Source organism: Aptenodytes forsteri, unplaced genomic scaffold (genome assembly GCF_000699145.1).
Source record: "Aptenodytes forsteri isolate BGI_AS27 unplaced genomic scaffold, ASM69914v1 Scaffold53, whole genome shotgun sequence".
NCBI lineage: Eukaryota > Metazoa > Chordata > Aves > Sphenisciformes > Spheniscidae > Aptenodytes > Aptenodytes forsteri.
The window spans coordinates 11113066-11126898 of NW_008795909.1; the positions used below are offsets into that span (position 1 = coordinate 11113066).

The window sequence follows — 13833 nt, forward strand, 5'->3', positions numbered from 1 at the left end:
CCCTTGCGGTTAAAGGTCCCATTTCCCGGGTATGGCAGATCTCCCTAGGGAAGGGAGCTTGCTCTGTGATGCCCGGTGACCGGGCCGCTCCGCCGGGCGGGCACTCCAGAGCCCAGCCATTCCAGGCTCGAGTGTGCCTAGTGCGGTACCGAGGCAGGGAGAGACGGGCTGTCGCCTTGGTCGTTGGTCATAACGCTTTAAGCCAAAAACTCAGTTACATTGTCAGAGTAAACTGTAAACAGTGATCTGCAGATAGAATTAATCCGAGTGAATGGAAATCTAGAGTCTGCTACCTCGAGGAAGAGCTGCTTGAAAAGCATCTTAGTCAATCTGTGTATCATTGTAGATGTAGGAGAGAATCACGATTCAGTGTAAGTTTAAAACCACAATCTAGTGTAACTTTTCAGGCAATTAACAGTTTGAAATTAAGTAGATAATTTTTATGGGCTGGTCTTAAAAGTGTTACAAAATTGACGCTAAAGTTGTTGCCTTCCACAAAGAAGTAGAAAGCCACCAGTAGTTTCAGTTCTTCTGCATTGTCGTACACTTTTTAATTCAAATCAGTCCAAAATATGTGTGCAGTCTTAGATTTGTCTTAAGTTTAGCATTAACTCTGTTCAAAATCAGATCTCTCTGCTCATAGGAGAAATTGTGACTTTGCAGATACCCTCTTGTTTTGTATGCTTTTTCTAAGACTGAGACAACTTTGACTTTTCTGATGTAAGGATATGGCCTTTTGACTAGAAGGCAATCGTTGCATGAGATGTTCTGTAAAGTAACTTGAATTGTTGCTTATGAACAGTATGTGGGAATTCTTAAGCTGTATGGCCCAAAAGTAACCCCTGAGTTAAAACTATCTTGGGTATTGTATTTCTCAAATATCAGGCTAGGGGAGAAGCTATTATGAAATAAAAGTTCAAGTGTATTGATAAACTCGTGTAAAACAATGGCAAGGGTTTTTCTGTGCTGTCAGCCTGCTTGGTAAAAGGAGAAAACTCTTGACTTTTTTTTTTTTTTCCCTATTTCCAGTCCATATTGTGCTTATACAGAGGTTCAGCTAGTAAGATGTATTTAGAACAGATAAGAATTTAATTTAAAAAAAAACCAACAAACCTTTGTCTTTAACTGGAACTTTTAACATATAAACTACGTGTCCAAATTCAATTTTACTTGAGCTTTTCCCAATGTTCTTTGTATCTGTGTGTTCACTTTGTCTTTTAACTAATTTCCTTACAGTAAAATTTCTTGAAGTAATCAAGCCCTTCTGTGTTATCTTGCCTGAAATCCAAAAGCCAGAACGGAAGGTAAGTTAATAAAATTCTCTTCTTAGGTCTACGTTTGTGTAGTATAAAATGTTTACAGCTTAGTTTACATTTGTGGGATTTTGTGGTTTTTTCTTGTTGGGAGAATGGCAGTTTTAGGCATATTTGGTTTTAGTGGAGTGCTTGTCTAGTACATCCTGTACTGTGGATATGGTTGTACAAGAATATATTTGCTGGTAAATGCAGTTGTGCAGATATGGTTATGCCATAGCAGTGAGTGGTGAGATGTTGAAAGGAGTACATTTTGGAGTGTAAACTAGAGTAGTTTAAAATAGCAACTTGAAAAATCTTTGCTTCTTAAGTTCTAATCTAAGATTACTTGCTAAGGTAAGCTTTTCTGTATTTTTTTTTCACACCAGAAGCTCTTTCTTGCAAAAATGTAAGACTCACTTCTGTAGAAGTACTAGAATTACCTTCCATTGGTGTAAGCTTGTTTATTTGGATTAAAGTTTCAGTAAAGCTTTGTCATTTTCTTTGGCCTTACATAGTATAAAAGGGATGAAAAGTGAGTTATTTTATTTAGGATGTCCTGTACTTTGTCCCTTCACAAGAAGACCAAGTGCGCTTTAGCTACTATGAAAGTTTGCCTGATTGACTAGATCTTATTATCTTGACAGCTTTATCATCTTTGGTTGTTGTTGTGGTTTGGTTTTTTTCCCCTTTAGATTCAGTTTAAGGAAAAGGTACTATGGACAGCTATCACACTCTTCATCTTCTTAGTATGCTGCCAGGTATGTTCCTTTCCCTTGTTTTGAAGGAAGAGCTGAAATGTTTAAAGGATGTTATGAAGTCTCTAATTTAATCCTGTTTTCCTCTGTTGGTTGGAAATGCAGATTCCCTTGTTTGGTATCATGTCATCAGACTCAGCAGATCCTTTCTACTGGATGAGAGTGATTTTGGCATCAAATAGAGGTATGGTCAGTCTTTCAAGAGGGAATTTTTTTTAGCTTGGATCAAAATGTTTTTGGACTTGTTCTTACATTGCACTCTATTTTAACGAAGATAGAAACTGAAATAGAGAGGGGAAAAGTCATTTTATATATTATGTAAAATCATAAACCAGTGTGGCATTGGGAAAGGCACTACTTTGTGGACAAAATGAGTTTATGGTTGGCTGTGTGCAATCTATTATACATACAAAAATTAAGGAGCATCTTGGAGGGGAAAGGGTTAGGGAAGAGACAGTTCCTAATTACCTGCATCACTGCTGTTGCAATCTTCTGTATATATTTCAAGCGTTTTGATTCGTGTTTCAAACCATATTATACGTGTGTTGTGGTTTTCTGGGTGACGTCTTTGAGTCTGTCTCACAGAAGATTAAAATTAATGATAGTTTGTATAAATTTCAGCTTCTTGTAGAGGCTTTTTAATGCAGGTATGAATTAAGAATGGTGACAGTTTCCTGAATTCACTTTGTCATTATATGTCATTTGGGCTATCTGTCAGTTTATATCATAATGAGATGTGCATATATGCATGCATGCAACTTGATGCACTCCTGAAAAAAGCTTGGGTTTTCCTGTTTAAAATTACACATAATAAAGTGACTGATTGTCAAAGGCAGAAAGCAAATTCCTACCTTGTTTTATGCAGAGTACATCTGTTCCCGACAGCAAAAGTCTTTTTCAGCGAACATAGTTTTTAAGGTACTGAGAAGTACTGCATTACTTACTAGACTGACTTCTAACAAGCTTCTGTTACCATCGAAGCCTTTTACATTTATGGAGATTTGGAGTTTTATATCTTCTCCATCGTGATGTAAGGGGTGGAGAAAACAAACTTTGAACTTCAGAGGTGCCTGGCTATGGTATGCCCCGTTATTTTCTTTCACTGTTCTTCCTGTGTCTGGCAGGTACGTTGATGGAGCTGGGTATTTCACCTATTGTCACTTCTGGGCTCATCATGCAGCTCTTGGCAGGTGCCAAGATAATTGAAGTCGGTGACACCCCAAAGGACAGAGCTCTCTTCAACGGAGCACAGAAATGTAGGTAACAGCTGATATTAAAGGCCGATGTTTTAGAGTGTCTAACCCTAACAATAGGAAGAGTAACCTTACAATGTGATGAATGTTGGAGTCAGATGTATGGGTTTCTGTCATGCCATGTGTTCATATTGTGCTACAGATTTCTGTAATTCATTAGTCTTTTACTGACTGCTCTCTGGCTTGTTAGCTGTTAAGCTTCAGATAGGTTTGTAATGGAAAAGTATCTGCAATTGGCATTGCTGCTGTAATCTCATTGGATAAACGAAGCAATATGTAGGCTGTGGGGACCCAGCCTTTGAACTGTATTGGTCAGTGTTAGCCTAAAGAAGTTAATATTGATTAAGATGTTTGTTGTAGTTGTTTTTATCTTGCAGTTTCAAGCATGGCTCTTTCTCAGCAATAAGAGATCTCTGTGCTCACTTTATAAATGGCTTTTAGAAAAATTTGAGTATTCTTCAGCTATTTTGTGCTGCACCACACTGCTTACTGATCTGTTTTTAATGGAAAAAAAGAAACATAAATTGCTGAGGTAGTATCTTAACACACTCAGAGTTTTCAATATCTAACTAATATCTTCGCTAACCAAACCCACTTGCTTCTAAGTGTATTTGTTTCTGAAGTGTCTGTGTGTGTTTGTATTTTCAGTGCCAGATTCAGACAACAAACTTAACTTGCCCTTGAATTTAAACATCCCGTGACTTATGTATTCTTTCCCAACTTTCTCTACAAAGAAGTGATTTATATTTCTCTAATTAGCTACTGACATAAATCTCCAGAACAAATACATACCTTTTTTTTGTATTCTACAGTGTTTGGAATGATCATTACTATCGGACAGTCTATTGTCTATGTAATGACTGGAATGTATGGAGACCCATCTGAGATGGGTGCTGGTATCTGCTTGCTTATCACAATTCAGGTAATTTTTAGTCCTCTACTTATTCTCCCTCTGAAAGAATCAAAAAATCAGCCTTACAGACTGCCTGCCCCACATGCAGAGAAAAAAGATCAAAGTGTGCTTGCTTCCTCATATATATATATATATATATATAGCCTTTCCTTATCTTTTAGTACAAGTTAATTTTTTAACAAAAATTAAAAAAGGGATGGGACTAATGCTGTATTTCTTTTTTTTTTTTTTTTTACTGTAGCTTTTTGTTGCTGGATTGATAGTTCTGCTGTTGGATGAGCTCCTACAGAAAGGATATGGTCTTGGTTCTGGCATCTCTCTCTTCATTGCTACCAATATCTGTGAGACTATTGTGTGGAAGGCATTCAGCCCCACCACGGTGAACACGGGGCGAGGTAATATGGCGTAGTCCATTTTTTTACGTGCGTTAGGATTGAATTATTTATCAAATGAAACAAAAAACTAAGTAGCTTCCCCCCATATTCTTATAAAATCCCAACTCTTTACATTCTTATATAGAATGACAATTTAAAATATAAAAATGTCAGTTGTAGAAAAGTCTTAATTTTGTACAAAAAGGCAAAATCTCTTTTTTCAGTATGTTAACTTAAATGGCAAATGCTGCTACTAGCATCTTAGCTATGTAGTTGCCATGTAGTGAACCCTGTTAATACAGCAAGTGCTCCTATGCAAGGTGCAAGTACAAAGACATTTCTTTTTAATTTTGTAGTATCTCACAAGATATTTCCTCCACTTGAATTTCCTACAGTGTCTCCATTAAAACTCGATAATGGTAGACTGCTGTTGTATTACGGCTGCTGCCCAACTTGCTGACAAATATCATCTGTTTCTTTCTGCTCCTTGCATGTCTTACTCTTTGCCCAAAAGACCTTATTCTCCAAACCTGACAGGAGGTGATCTTGTTTGGTGCTGTATAATAGAAAACATAAGTAAGGTTCTCACATGTGCTGTAATACAAACAATAACTAGTGTCTCATCATGAATGATACTAGAAAGCATGCTACCTCCCTCATTTAATTTAATTTAGTTAAATTGGGAGAGAACTTGGTGAATATCAATGTTTCTAGAGACCAAGAAAGTTATCCCATTTGATTGTTGGGTTGTGATTCTAGGTCACTACAGGGGGATTTAAAAAAAAATCTTGGAAATAACATAGCTGATATGAAGGATGACAGTAGTAAAAGTCTAAGAGCATGCTCAAGATGAAAGACTTGGAGAAATCCCATTCTGAATCCTGTAGTTCAGAAGTACGCCTAATGAGACAAAGCACTGAAGTCTGGAGATAATCACAGCACACCTAACTTGGTTTTTCTTTTGCTTTCCAAGGCATGGAATTTGAGGGAGCCATCATTGCTCTGTTCCATCTTCTGGCTACTCGTACAGACAAAGTCAGAGCTCTTCGTGAGGCCTTTTATCGTCAGAATCTCCCCAACCTTATGAATCTGATTGCCACCATCTTTGTCTTTGCTATTGTAATTTATTTCCAGGTCAGTTGGCATAAAGAGGACTGTAAAACTGTTTGTACTGAAGTAGATCTGTAATCTGCTTCCTTCTACAGGAAACTATATTTTCACTTTCTAGTGCCTTCAGAAGACTCATTTTTGTACCTGCAACATCTGGATGTTCATTTAACACTAGCTTCTCTTAATCAGTTTCCACGCTTACTGTAGCCGCACAAAAGACTTGAGACCTACTTTGGTCTCTGGAAAAAAAAGATTAATGTGTACCCATAATATTACCTAACCCAAATGCTATTGCTTTTTACTGGAAAATACTTTGAGGTCTTTGAGTCTGTCTGTCTCTTGCTGTTGCAGCAAACTGCTGAAGAATACAGGAAGTTTTAATGTTTCTTGTCCTGGACACTATGTTCAGTCTTCTTGAAACTTCAGATTTGTTCTGATGTCTACGTCTTTCATACCTTCTTATACATGTGAGTTTAGACAACTCTGCAGGCTTCCAGGCCCTTTGCAGCAGTGTTCGCATGGATAGCCCGCTGGGTAGAGTATGTGTACTTGCACAAAGTGATTGCAGGTTTTTTTCTGTTGCTGTCAAGGCCTTGCACGTGCAATTTATGCCTTGTGGTATGGGTTCATGTCCAGATATAACGGGGGACTTTCTTTTGAAAACTTTCCAGGGCTTCAGAGTGGATCTTCCTATCAAATCTGCTCGCTACCGTGGCCAGTACAACACCTACCCTATCAAGCTGTTCTATACTTCCAACATTCCCATTATTCTTCAGTCCGCCCTGGTGTCAAACTTGTATGTCATCTCCCAGATGCTTTCTGCTCGCTTCAGTGGCAACTTACTGGTTAGCCTCCTGGGCACTTGGTCTGTGAGTATTCCTTCTAATCTTACATACAGCTTTATAAGAGCACTATTAAAATGCATGGTTGAGGAGGTGGTCTCTCTAAATAGTAAGGCACACTTCTACAGATGGTCATGTACACTGAAACTCCTAAATTAGTAATTCATTTAAATTAATGGTAGAGTATGAGACCTGCTGTGATGAGTGTACATGTTAAGTCTCCATTTACCTGTTACCTTGGGCTGTTCTTTGCTGTCCTAGGTATTTTTGCTGTTCCTTATTGTATTCCATTACCACTTTAGAAACTGCTTGTGATAGTAAAGTTGAATCTTTGTGTGATGCTGTAGTGGTAATGATACACAGTGTCATGAAGGTGATATAAACCCAGGCTTAGCTTAATGGCTAAGAAATAGTGAGAAAGTTGGTGACTGCTTGCTTCCTTCTTCTAGGACACATCATCTGGAGGCCCTGCTCGTGCTTACCCAGTTGGTGGACTTTGTTATTATCTGTCACCTCCAGAGTCCTTTTCTTCAGTGTTAGAAGACCCTGTACATGCAGTTGTTTATATTGTATTTATGTTGGGCTCCTGTGCTTTCTTCTCCAAGACATGGATTGAAGTCTCTGGCTCCTCTGCCAAAGATGTAAGTATAAAATGATAAATTATGTAAGCTTATATGATGAAAACAGATGGGCTGCTGTAAGAATAAGACTGACTTTCTTCTGAAATAGCTATTATGCTGGTAGTCTTGTTGGTAATATTTATCATTTGTGTGAACAGTGACTATGTCTTTTTTGTAAGTGGGGAGGATGAGGGCAGAATGGGGGTAACTTTTTCCCTGTTTTCTTTACTGCTTTTTCAAAAACAACAACAACAAAACTCAAATAATTGCTTTCATTGGCATTAGGAAGCTTTGAACATTGCTATGTAACATCTGATCAGTGTGAGGGCAGGCAGGGTAACAGGAAAGGTAGAAATTCTTTCAGTGCCAAGTGACAGATGCACTGTGTGCAAGGCAGTTGCCACTTAAGAACTTGCAGGTAAAGCTTGAATACCCACGCCTGGTATAGAGAGTTCCTAACTTCTTTTTGGGGAAGATTAACTAGAGATTGTTATTTTTAACTTGAGAGTGCTGATAACAGAGAATATAGTGCAGTGCATTAATGTACCCGAGCCTAGCTTCTCAAAATTTCCATTTGCTACAGGATATTTGATATTCAGCAACTCTATCATTCTGAAACTGGAATTGGAAAACAAGATGGAAAATAGTTGTCATCGTGGTATGTTTGTATTGTGTGGTTTTGGGTAGGAAATCAAGTTTGGCAGCCATATGGAATGGTTTAATCCATTCTTTAACAAATATGTAATAGCACAGTTGCTGTAACAGCGTGAGCACTCTCTTGTTTTGTTGCATCTAGCTGCTTGTTGTCAGGCATGCAGGGAGGCACTCGCAGCCATGTATAGCCAGAGTTTTATTTCAGTATAAACCAACATACAGATTTTAACACTTTAATATACTTTTCTGATAATGAATAAAATCATTTTAAGTTCATGTAAACAAGGTCAGAAATAAGAATTGTTAAATCATTACTTAAATGTTCACTATATAGTGGAAAACTGGTCGCTCAATCATCTGAAAGTGTGTTTTCTCAGTACATTAGATGCAGTGACATGCACCTTCAGAAGTTCCCCTGCTAGAGTTTCAGTTCCCCTCAGTTGTTAGTAAAATGTTTACAGGGCTCTATTGTAACCCTGTATGACTGCAGAAATCCAATTTAAGAATAATGTTCCAAGAAGGGATTCTTTCTAAGTCACATAGTTTCTAATATGGCCCCACAAATAAATAGTTAGCTCAACTGAATGTGAGAAATGAAATGGAGTGGACAGTTCATAGGATGGTTTTGCTAACATCTACTAAACCCTACCAGGAGAAGGGTAGGTGGCAAAACAGGAATTGAATTACATGTATGAGAGCCTACCAATTTCCAGATTTTCCTTTTCTCAATAGGACTAGAATTATCCAAAAAGCTTCGCATAATTGACAGTGTGGAAAAGTGCCTGTGACTGCAATCTATCTGAAGTTAAAATACTATATTTTAAACTCAGATGAATAGTATAAAAAACCAAAACAATACAAAAAAAACCAAACCCACCACCACTTACTGAAATGTCTTGCTTCTGTTTTCCCGTAGTACTAAGTTCCATGGCCTTGGCAAATGACGCTAAACTTACTTGCTCCATTTCTTGATTCAATACAGGTTGCCAAACAATTGAAAGAACAACAAATGGTAATGCGAGGCCACAGAGAAACTTCAATGGTACATGAACTAAACAGGTGAGCTACACATTTCACAGGCTATTTATGCAAAGCATTATGGGGAAACACATGGCAAATTTTGCTTTGACTTCCATTTTCTAAATCCTAGAGCACAGATATTCTTTCAGCTTCAATGTTACATGCATGAGACCTAGAATATTGTCTCATTAATGGAAGACTTGTACAGTACAGTATATTCTTGCCTTATAAATAGAGAATATGCCTTACATTCTGGAGCTTGTATTTTCCTGTTATATTTTTTATTTTTATACTTTTTATAGGATAGCTAATAATGAGCGTTTGAGTGGCCTTTACTACTTCAAACTGATGCACAAGTATTTTTTTACTGTAATTTTTAATGTGTTACGTCTTGAGTACTGTTTTCACGCAGACCTTGCTTCTAAAACAAGTAGTTACTTAAATCTACTAGGTGCGGAGGTAGGCAGGGGTTGGTCTCTCTAGGTTTTTTAATTGCAGGGTAGGACCTACGCACCCTTCATGTTACAGAAATGTTATCGTAACTTTAGATTTCGGTCATCTGCAAATGACTTGAAGAGCTAATAGCCATAAGCTTAATCTTTGTGCTTAATTGCATGGTAGGCTGTAGTACCTTCTCTTAGCTTAGCATTTTTTTCCTTCCAGTTAGGTTGAGCTTTTTATTTTCTTACCTAGTATACTGGCACTATTGGATTGTAGACCCGTGAGAGAAGAGAGTATTCTGCCGTTGACTTTTTCCATTCCATGTAGTTTCATTCTTGGTTTTTTTTAACCACCTGCTTAGATTATCTCTGTAGTGTTCTTTCTGTTCTCAGTGGGATTGGTTTTCTGGGAAAAAACCTGCCTCTGATTTAGATACTTTCCATGGATCCCATGTACCACTAACCCTATAGTATCCTGAGCAAACTCTAATGGCACCTTTTCTATTCTCATTTTGTGTTTTACAGGTACATCCCTACAGCTGCTGCATTTGGTGGTCTCTGTATTGGTGCCCTCTCTGTGTTGGCAGACTTCCTTGGGGCAATTGGGTCTGGAACTGGAATTTTGCTCGCTGTCACTATCATTTATCAGTACTTTGAAATTTTTGTAAAGGAACAGAGTGAAGTTGGCAGCATGGGAGCTCTTCTTTTCTAAACCTAGCTTCTCATGGACCCAGGAAAGAGGGGAGGAACATTCTCAAAATATAGCCAGTCAAGTGAAAAGAAGTAATGTAAACTTGATAATGTCATTCTATAGGAACACATATTTTAATAATGTTTCCAAAGCGCGTTCCCTTATGTTCAAACTTTTCTAGCATACAGTTTGCATTTTATAAATTGATGAGGAAAAATGTGCAAAAAAATTTTTTTAAAGAAAATTGTTTTTTAATTATGTGTTAGGAGAATCAGCTTTCTGAATTGGATTTAGTTCAATGACCCTTGAAATTTTTTTGAGCCCCTCTCAAATTTAGTATACCTGAACCCTTTACAGGTTTTAATAAATGTTTGTTGAATGTTTGGAAGGGATTTTTTTTTTTCCATTTAACTTGTTTTTGCAGCTCCTTTGCAGTAGTGGTGAGAAAAATCTCTCCCTCTAATGCTCAAGTTCCATAATTATGGTTGTAAGCACAAACAGTGTTTAATATGTTCAGTTTTGTGTTCGGGGGTTTTTTCAGTATGGCAGATTTGGAAGGCAGTTGTTTCTTTTTACTAAATGATTTCTCTAATTCCAAAGTCTTGTAATTACGATGCTAGACCTTGTCAGATGTTGAATATTGGCTTGAGACTGTTGTCAAGGTTCTGTGTAAGATAGGAATGTGTTCTTTCCCACCACCCCTCCTCCATAAGCAGAAAACTCAGGTCAGTCTAGATTCTGCCAGAGTCTGTGCCTAAGAGTTGCAACTTTGAAACTTGGTGATACTGGCAGCTTTGTAAAACCTCCTAGTTTTCGTTGCCATTAGTGGTAGTACTTCTAGTTCTGATGCTAGCTGAAAGAAATGGATGTTATTGCTGCTTAGATGCAAATCTGCTTGTGCTCTTTGCTGAAGCTAAGTTTCTTTCATTGATACTACATTCTGGTCTTGTAGCAATCAGGATGTTATCTGACTACTCATATCTAGTGAATTTTGAGTCTCATTACTACAAAGGAGTGCGAGAAGAATGTATGTTACTTGTCTGTTTCTATAGATCTAGATATGAGACCCTTGTCAGATAACTCTTTTAAGTTGCTTATGTAGAAGGCTTTTCCATCCTATAATCTCATTGACTTGAACGGTGCATTGAAAAGTACTTTTTCAGAAGGTATTGGGACTCCTTTTTTTGAAGATCACACCTTCAGATTGGAGAAGTTACAGTAAAAGTCTTTAATGGACCAGAATAATACTTAATTTTCCATTTTAATTTAGATTGTCAGTACTAATCGGGTGCCTAGGACCAAATGCAAATATTTGCGTACGAGTCTTGTAAATACACTTTTCCTCAATCAGTATTGGACAACGTGGAAACCAGAACGAGGAGTTACCATGTTGGAATGTTTCTCTACACTGCATCAACATGCCTTCTGCGCGTTTTTGCATGTTGGGCTGACAGTATATGAATTACTGTTTCTGCTTGGAGTGATGGGACTCAGTTACCTACCCAAGGAGCACAGATGACATCCAGAAGCCCTTGTTAATGCACTGAGCTCAAACACCAAATGTGTGAGAAATCTGCAAATTTGGAATGAGATACACCTATCAATAAAAGTGAAGCCTCTGGGGTGAGGATCACAATTGGAAAAGGAACAAAAGTATTGGGATAAAGTATCTGCGAAATGCTCACTACCAACCATTCACTATTACTTCACGCTACGTTCAATAATTTTTCTGTCTTTCATAAAGTACTAGTATGCCACGGCACAATTTTGATGTGAAATAAGGGACAGTTAAACAGTGACTTTAGAAGGAGAGGGAAGGAGCGCGGTGTGGTTCTTCTGCTTTGGGGATTTTTTTTGTTGTTGTTTTTTCCAGGAAGCCCAATACAAATTTTGTTTTGAAGTAACAAGGACTCCACTTTTGGGCACGCAGCTCTGGCTGGGCTGGAGCTGTACTTGTATTTTCGGTCATATCATCTGTTTGAACTGGTTGCAGTTTAGACCGTTAGCTCTTCAGTGTCTAAGCAGCACTTGTTCTATGCATCTGTATTTTTGTTGTCTAGTGGTGAAATCTTTGTCTACTATCAAGCACCTATGTCCTTGAAGCAGGACCTGCTGATCATATGGTGGATGTTCAGAGAAAAAAAAATGCCTAAACAATCTGCTTTATAATGAAATAAAGTACATCTTTGGAGCTAATTCTTGGCTTTCGGTGCTTTGAATACTGTTACAATTCTAACACTTGTAGAATAACATTACCTGCCTATGAGACTGTGAAAGTGATCCCTCTCGAAACAGCTGTTTAGAGTGTCAGTGTGAAATAAAGGCAAATTGTATTTGCTCCAAGGTCTTCTATCAACAATAGGTTGCCAGGATAACAGAACCTTAACCATTCCTCTGGGCTTTCCTGTTCCAGAAGAGTTGCAGTTCATAAGGCGCTGCACAAGTAAATAGTGGGAGAGTGAGGTAATGATGCGTCAGTTTAACAAAAACTGTATTTCCGTATGAAATACAGTGCCAGTCTTCTTGTAGCATGATAGTGGTAACAGGATATTAATTGAAACAACAAAACTCAAAGCTGATGATATTCCCAATATTTTGGTTTGCCCTCTGAGTTTTTAAACTTAACTTGGAGTAAGGAAAAATATTATCTTCCTCCTGAATAGAAATATACTAGTACTTAAAAGCAAATTTATTTAAAATACTGGTACTAGATGCAAGAAGTTCATCCAAGATATTGGTCGTGTATGAAGTAGTTTTAAACGACAGCTTGATTGCTCCCTTGCTGTTCTATTTCTCCTCAGGAAACTTGCATTAATAACTGTAGGAATATTATGACATCACACATGATCACAGAAGTAATTGAAGTCACTGTAGATGTGATGAGTTATCTGCAGGACAGCTAGGTGAAATACCAACACCAAGGCAAAGTCTGAGATCCTCTTCCTGCTGGGAGTATTTTAAGTGCAAAATTCTTCGCGTAGCCTTTTCTTCTGCACTGTAGATTTCATGTGAGAGCTTGTGCCATAGCACTTAAGTGCTGGGTGTTTGCTTTTTGTCCCTGTCACCATTATTCAGGAAGCCTTAAAAATCATCTGGTTTGTTCTAGTTCACTCATTCCTAGGGCCTATCTCCATATAATTTTGAGATGGCAAACAAAGGGACTTCTTTTTTTTCTAATTCCTTGAACGCTTGGTTTGTTGTTGGGGTTTTTTGGTTTTAAAAAAAAATTCCTTTTGGCTGCAACTATAAAGGTTGTTGCTTTACTCTGTGAAACGTTTCATGGCTGTGCTCCCTCGATTTCTTCTGGGGATAGCCCTGTCCCTGTACTGTGAACAGACTGTGATTTGTGAAATAGATTTCTCAGCCAGCTTTTGGTAGAAGAGGAAGCCGAGTGGCCTAGTAACTGCTTTTCCTAATTGTTCTCTCTTGCAGCAAGGAATAATAAGCTTTAGGTGGCCTTCAATTTTATCACAGCTTTGGGGAGTTTCGCGCAAGTTTTTGTAAGCTGTTGTTTGCTTGCCGACAGGGTGTGACACAGCTGACAGGTCCTCAATCAGCCCTCGCTGCCTGGAATACTGAAAGTGCTTCCTCAGGTATCGCTGTGTGCTGAATGAGTGTTCGAGTCGTTCCCACGGCGAGTGCACGCCTGTCCAAGTACCTGATGGCTGCAGGGCGTTATCACCAGTAAAGAAGGGTGCTTTCAGAAAAAACGGGCAGGGGAGGGAGACCAATGACATTTCTGAAACTCTGTTTCACTCGGTGTGCGGCTTGGGCGGCCTGCCCTCTCCCTTTCTCTGGCTGCTCCCTCTGCCAGCTTTCTGACGAGAAACCCCAGCCTTCGCCGGCTTCCTGCCTAAAAAGGTCGG

General features: G+C 38.4%; 1 protein-coding gene across 1 annotated transcript in view; it reads left to right on the forward strand.

Moving 5' to 3' along the window:
- SEC61A1 (Sec61 translocon alpha 1 subunit) overlaps window positions 1–12160 on the forward strand; it is a 12687-nt gene extending 527 nt beyond the window's left edge. The window contains exons 2-12 of the mRNA XM_009284555.1: window positions 1237–1304; window positions 1988–2053; window positions 2156–2234; window positions 3175–3306; window positions 4116–4225; window positions 4458–4611; window positions 5564–5724; window positions 6372–6569; window positions 6992–7183; window positions 8799–8875; window positions 9802–12160. Of these exons, the coding sequence (XP_009282830.1) occupies window positions 1237–1304; window positions 1988–2053; window positions 2156–2234; window positions 3175–3306; window positions 4116–4225; window positions 4458–4611; window positions 5564–5724; window positions 6372–6569; window positions 6992–7183; window positions 8799–8875; window positions 9802–9988 (1424 nt within the window). The 3' untranslated portion in view covers window positions 9989–12160. The remainder of the gene's footprint in view (window positions 1–1236; window positions 1305–1987; window positions 2054–2155; window positions 2235–3174; window positions 3307–4115; window positions 4226–4457; window positions 4612–5563; window positions 5725–6371; window positions 6570–6991; window positions 7184–8798; window positions 8876–9801) is intronic.
- Window positions 12161–13833: the final 1673 nt, after the last annotated feature.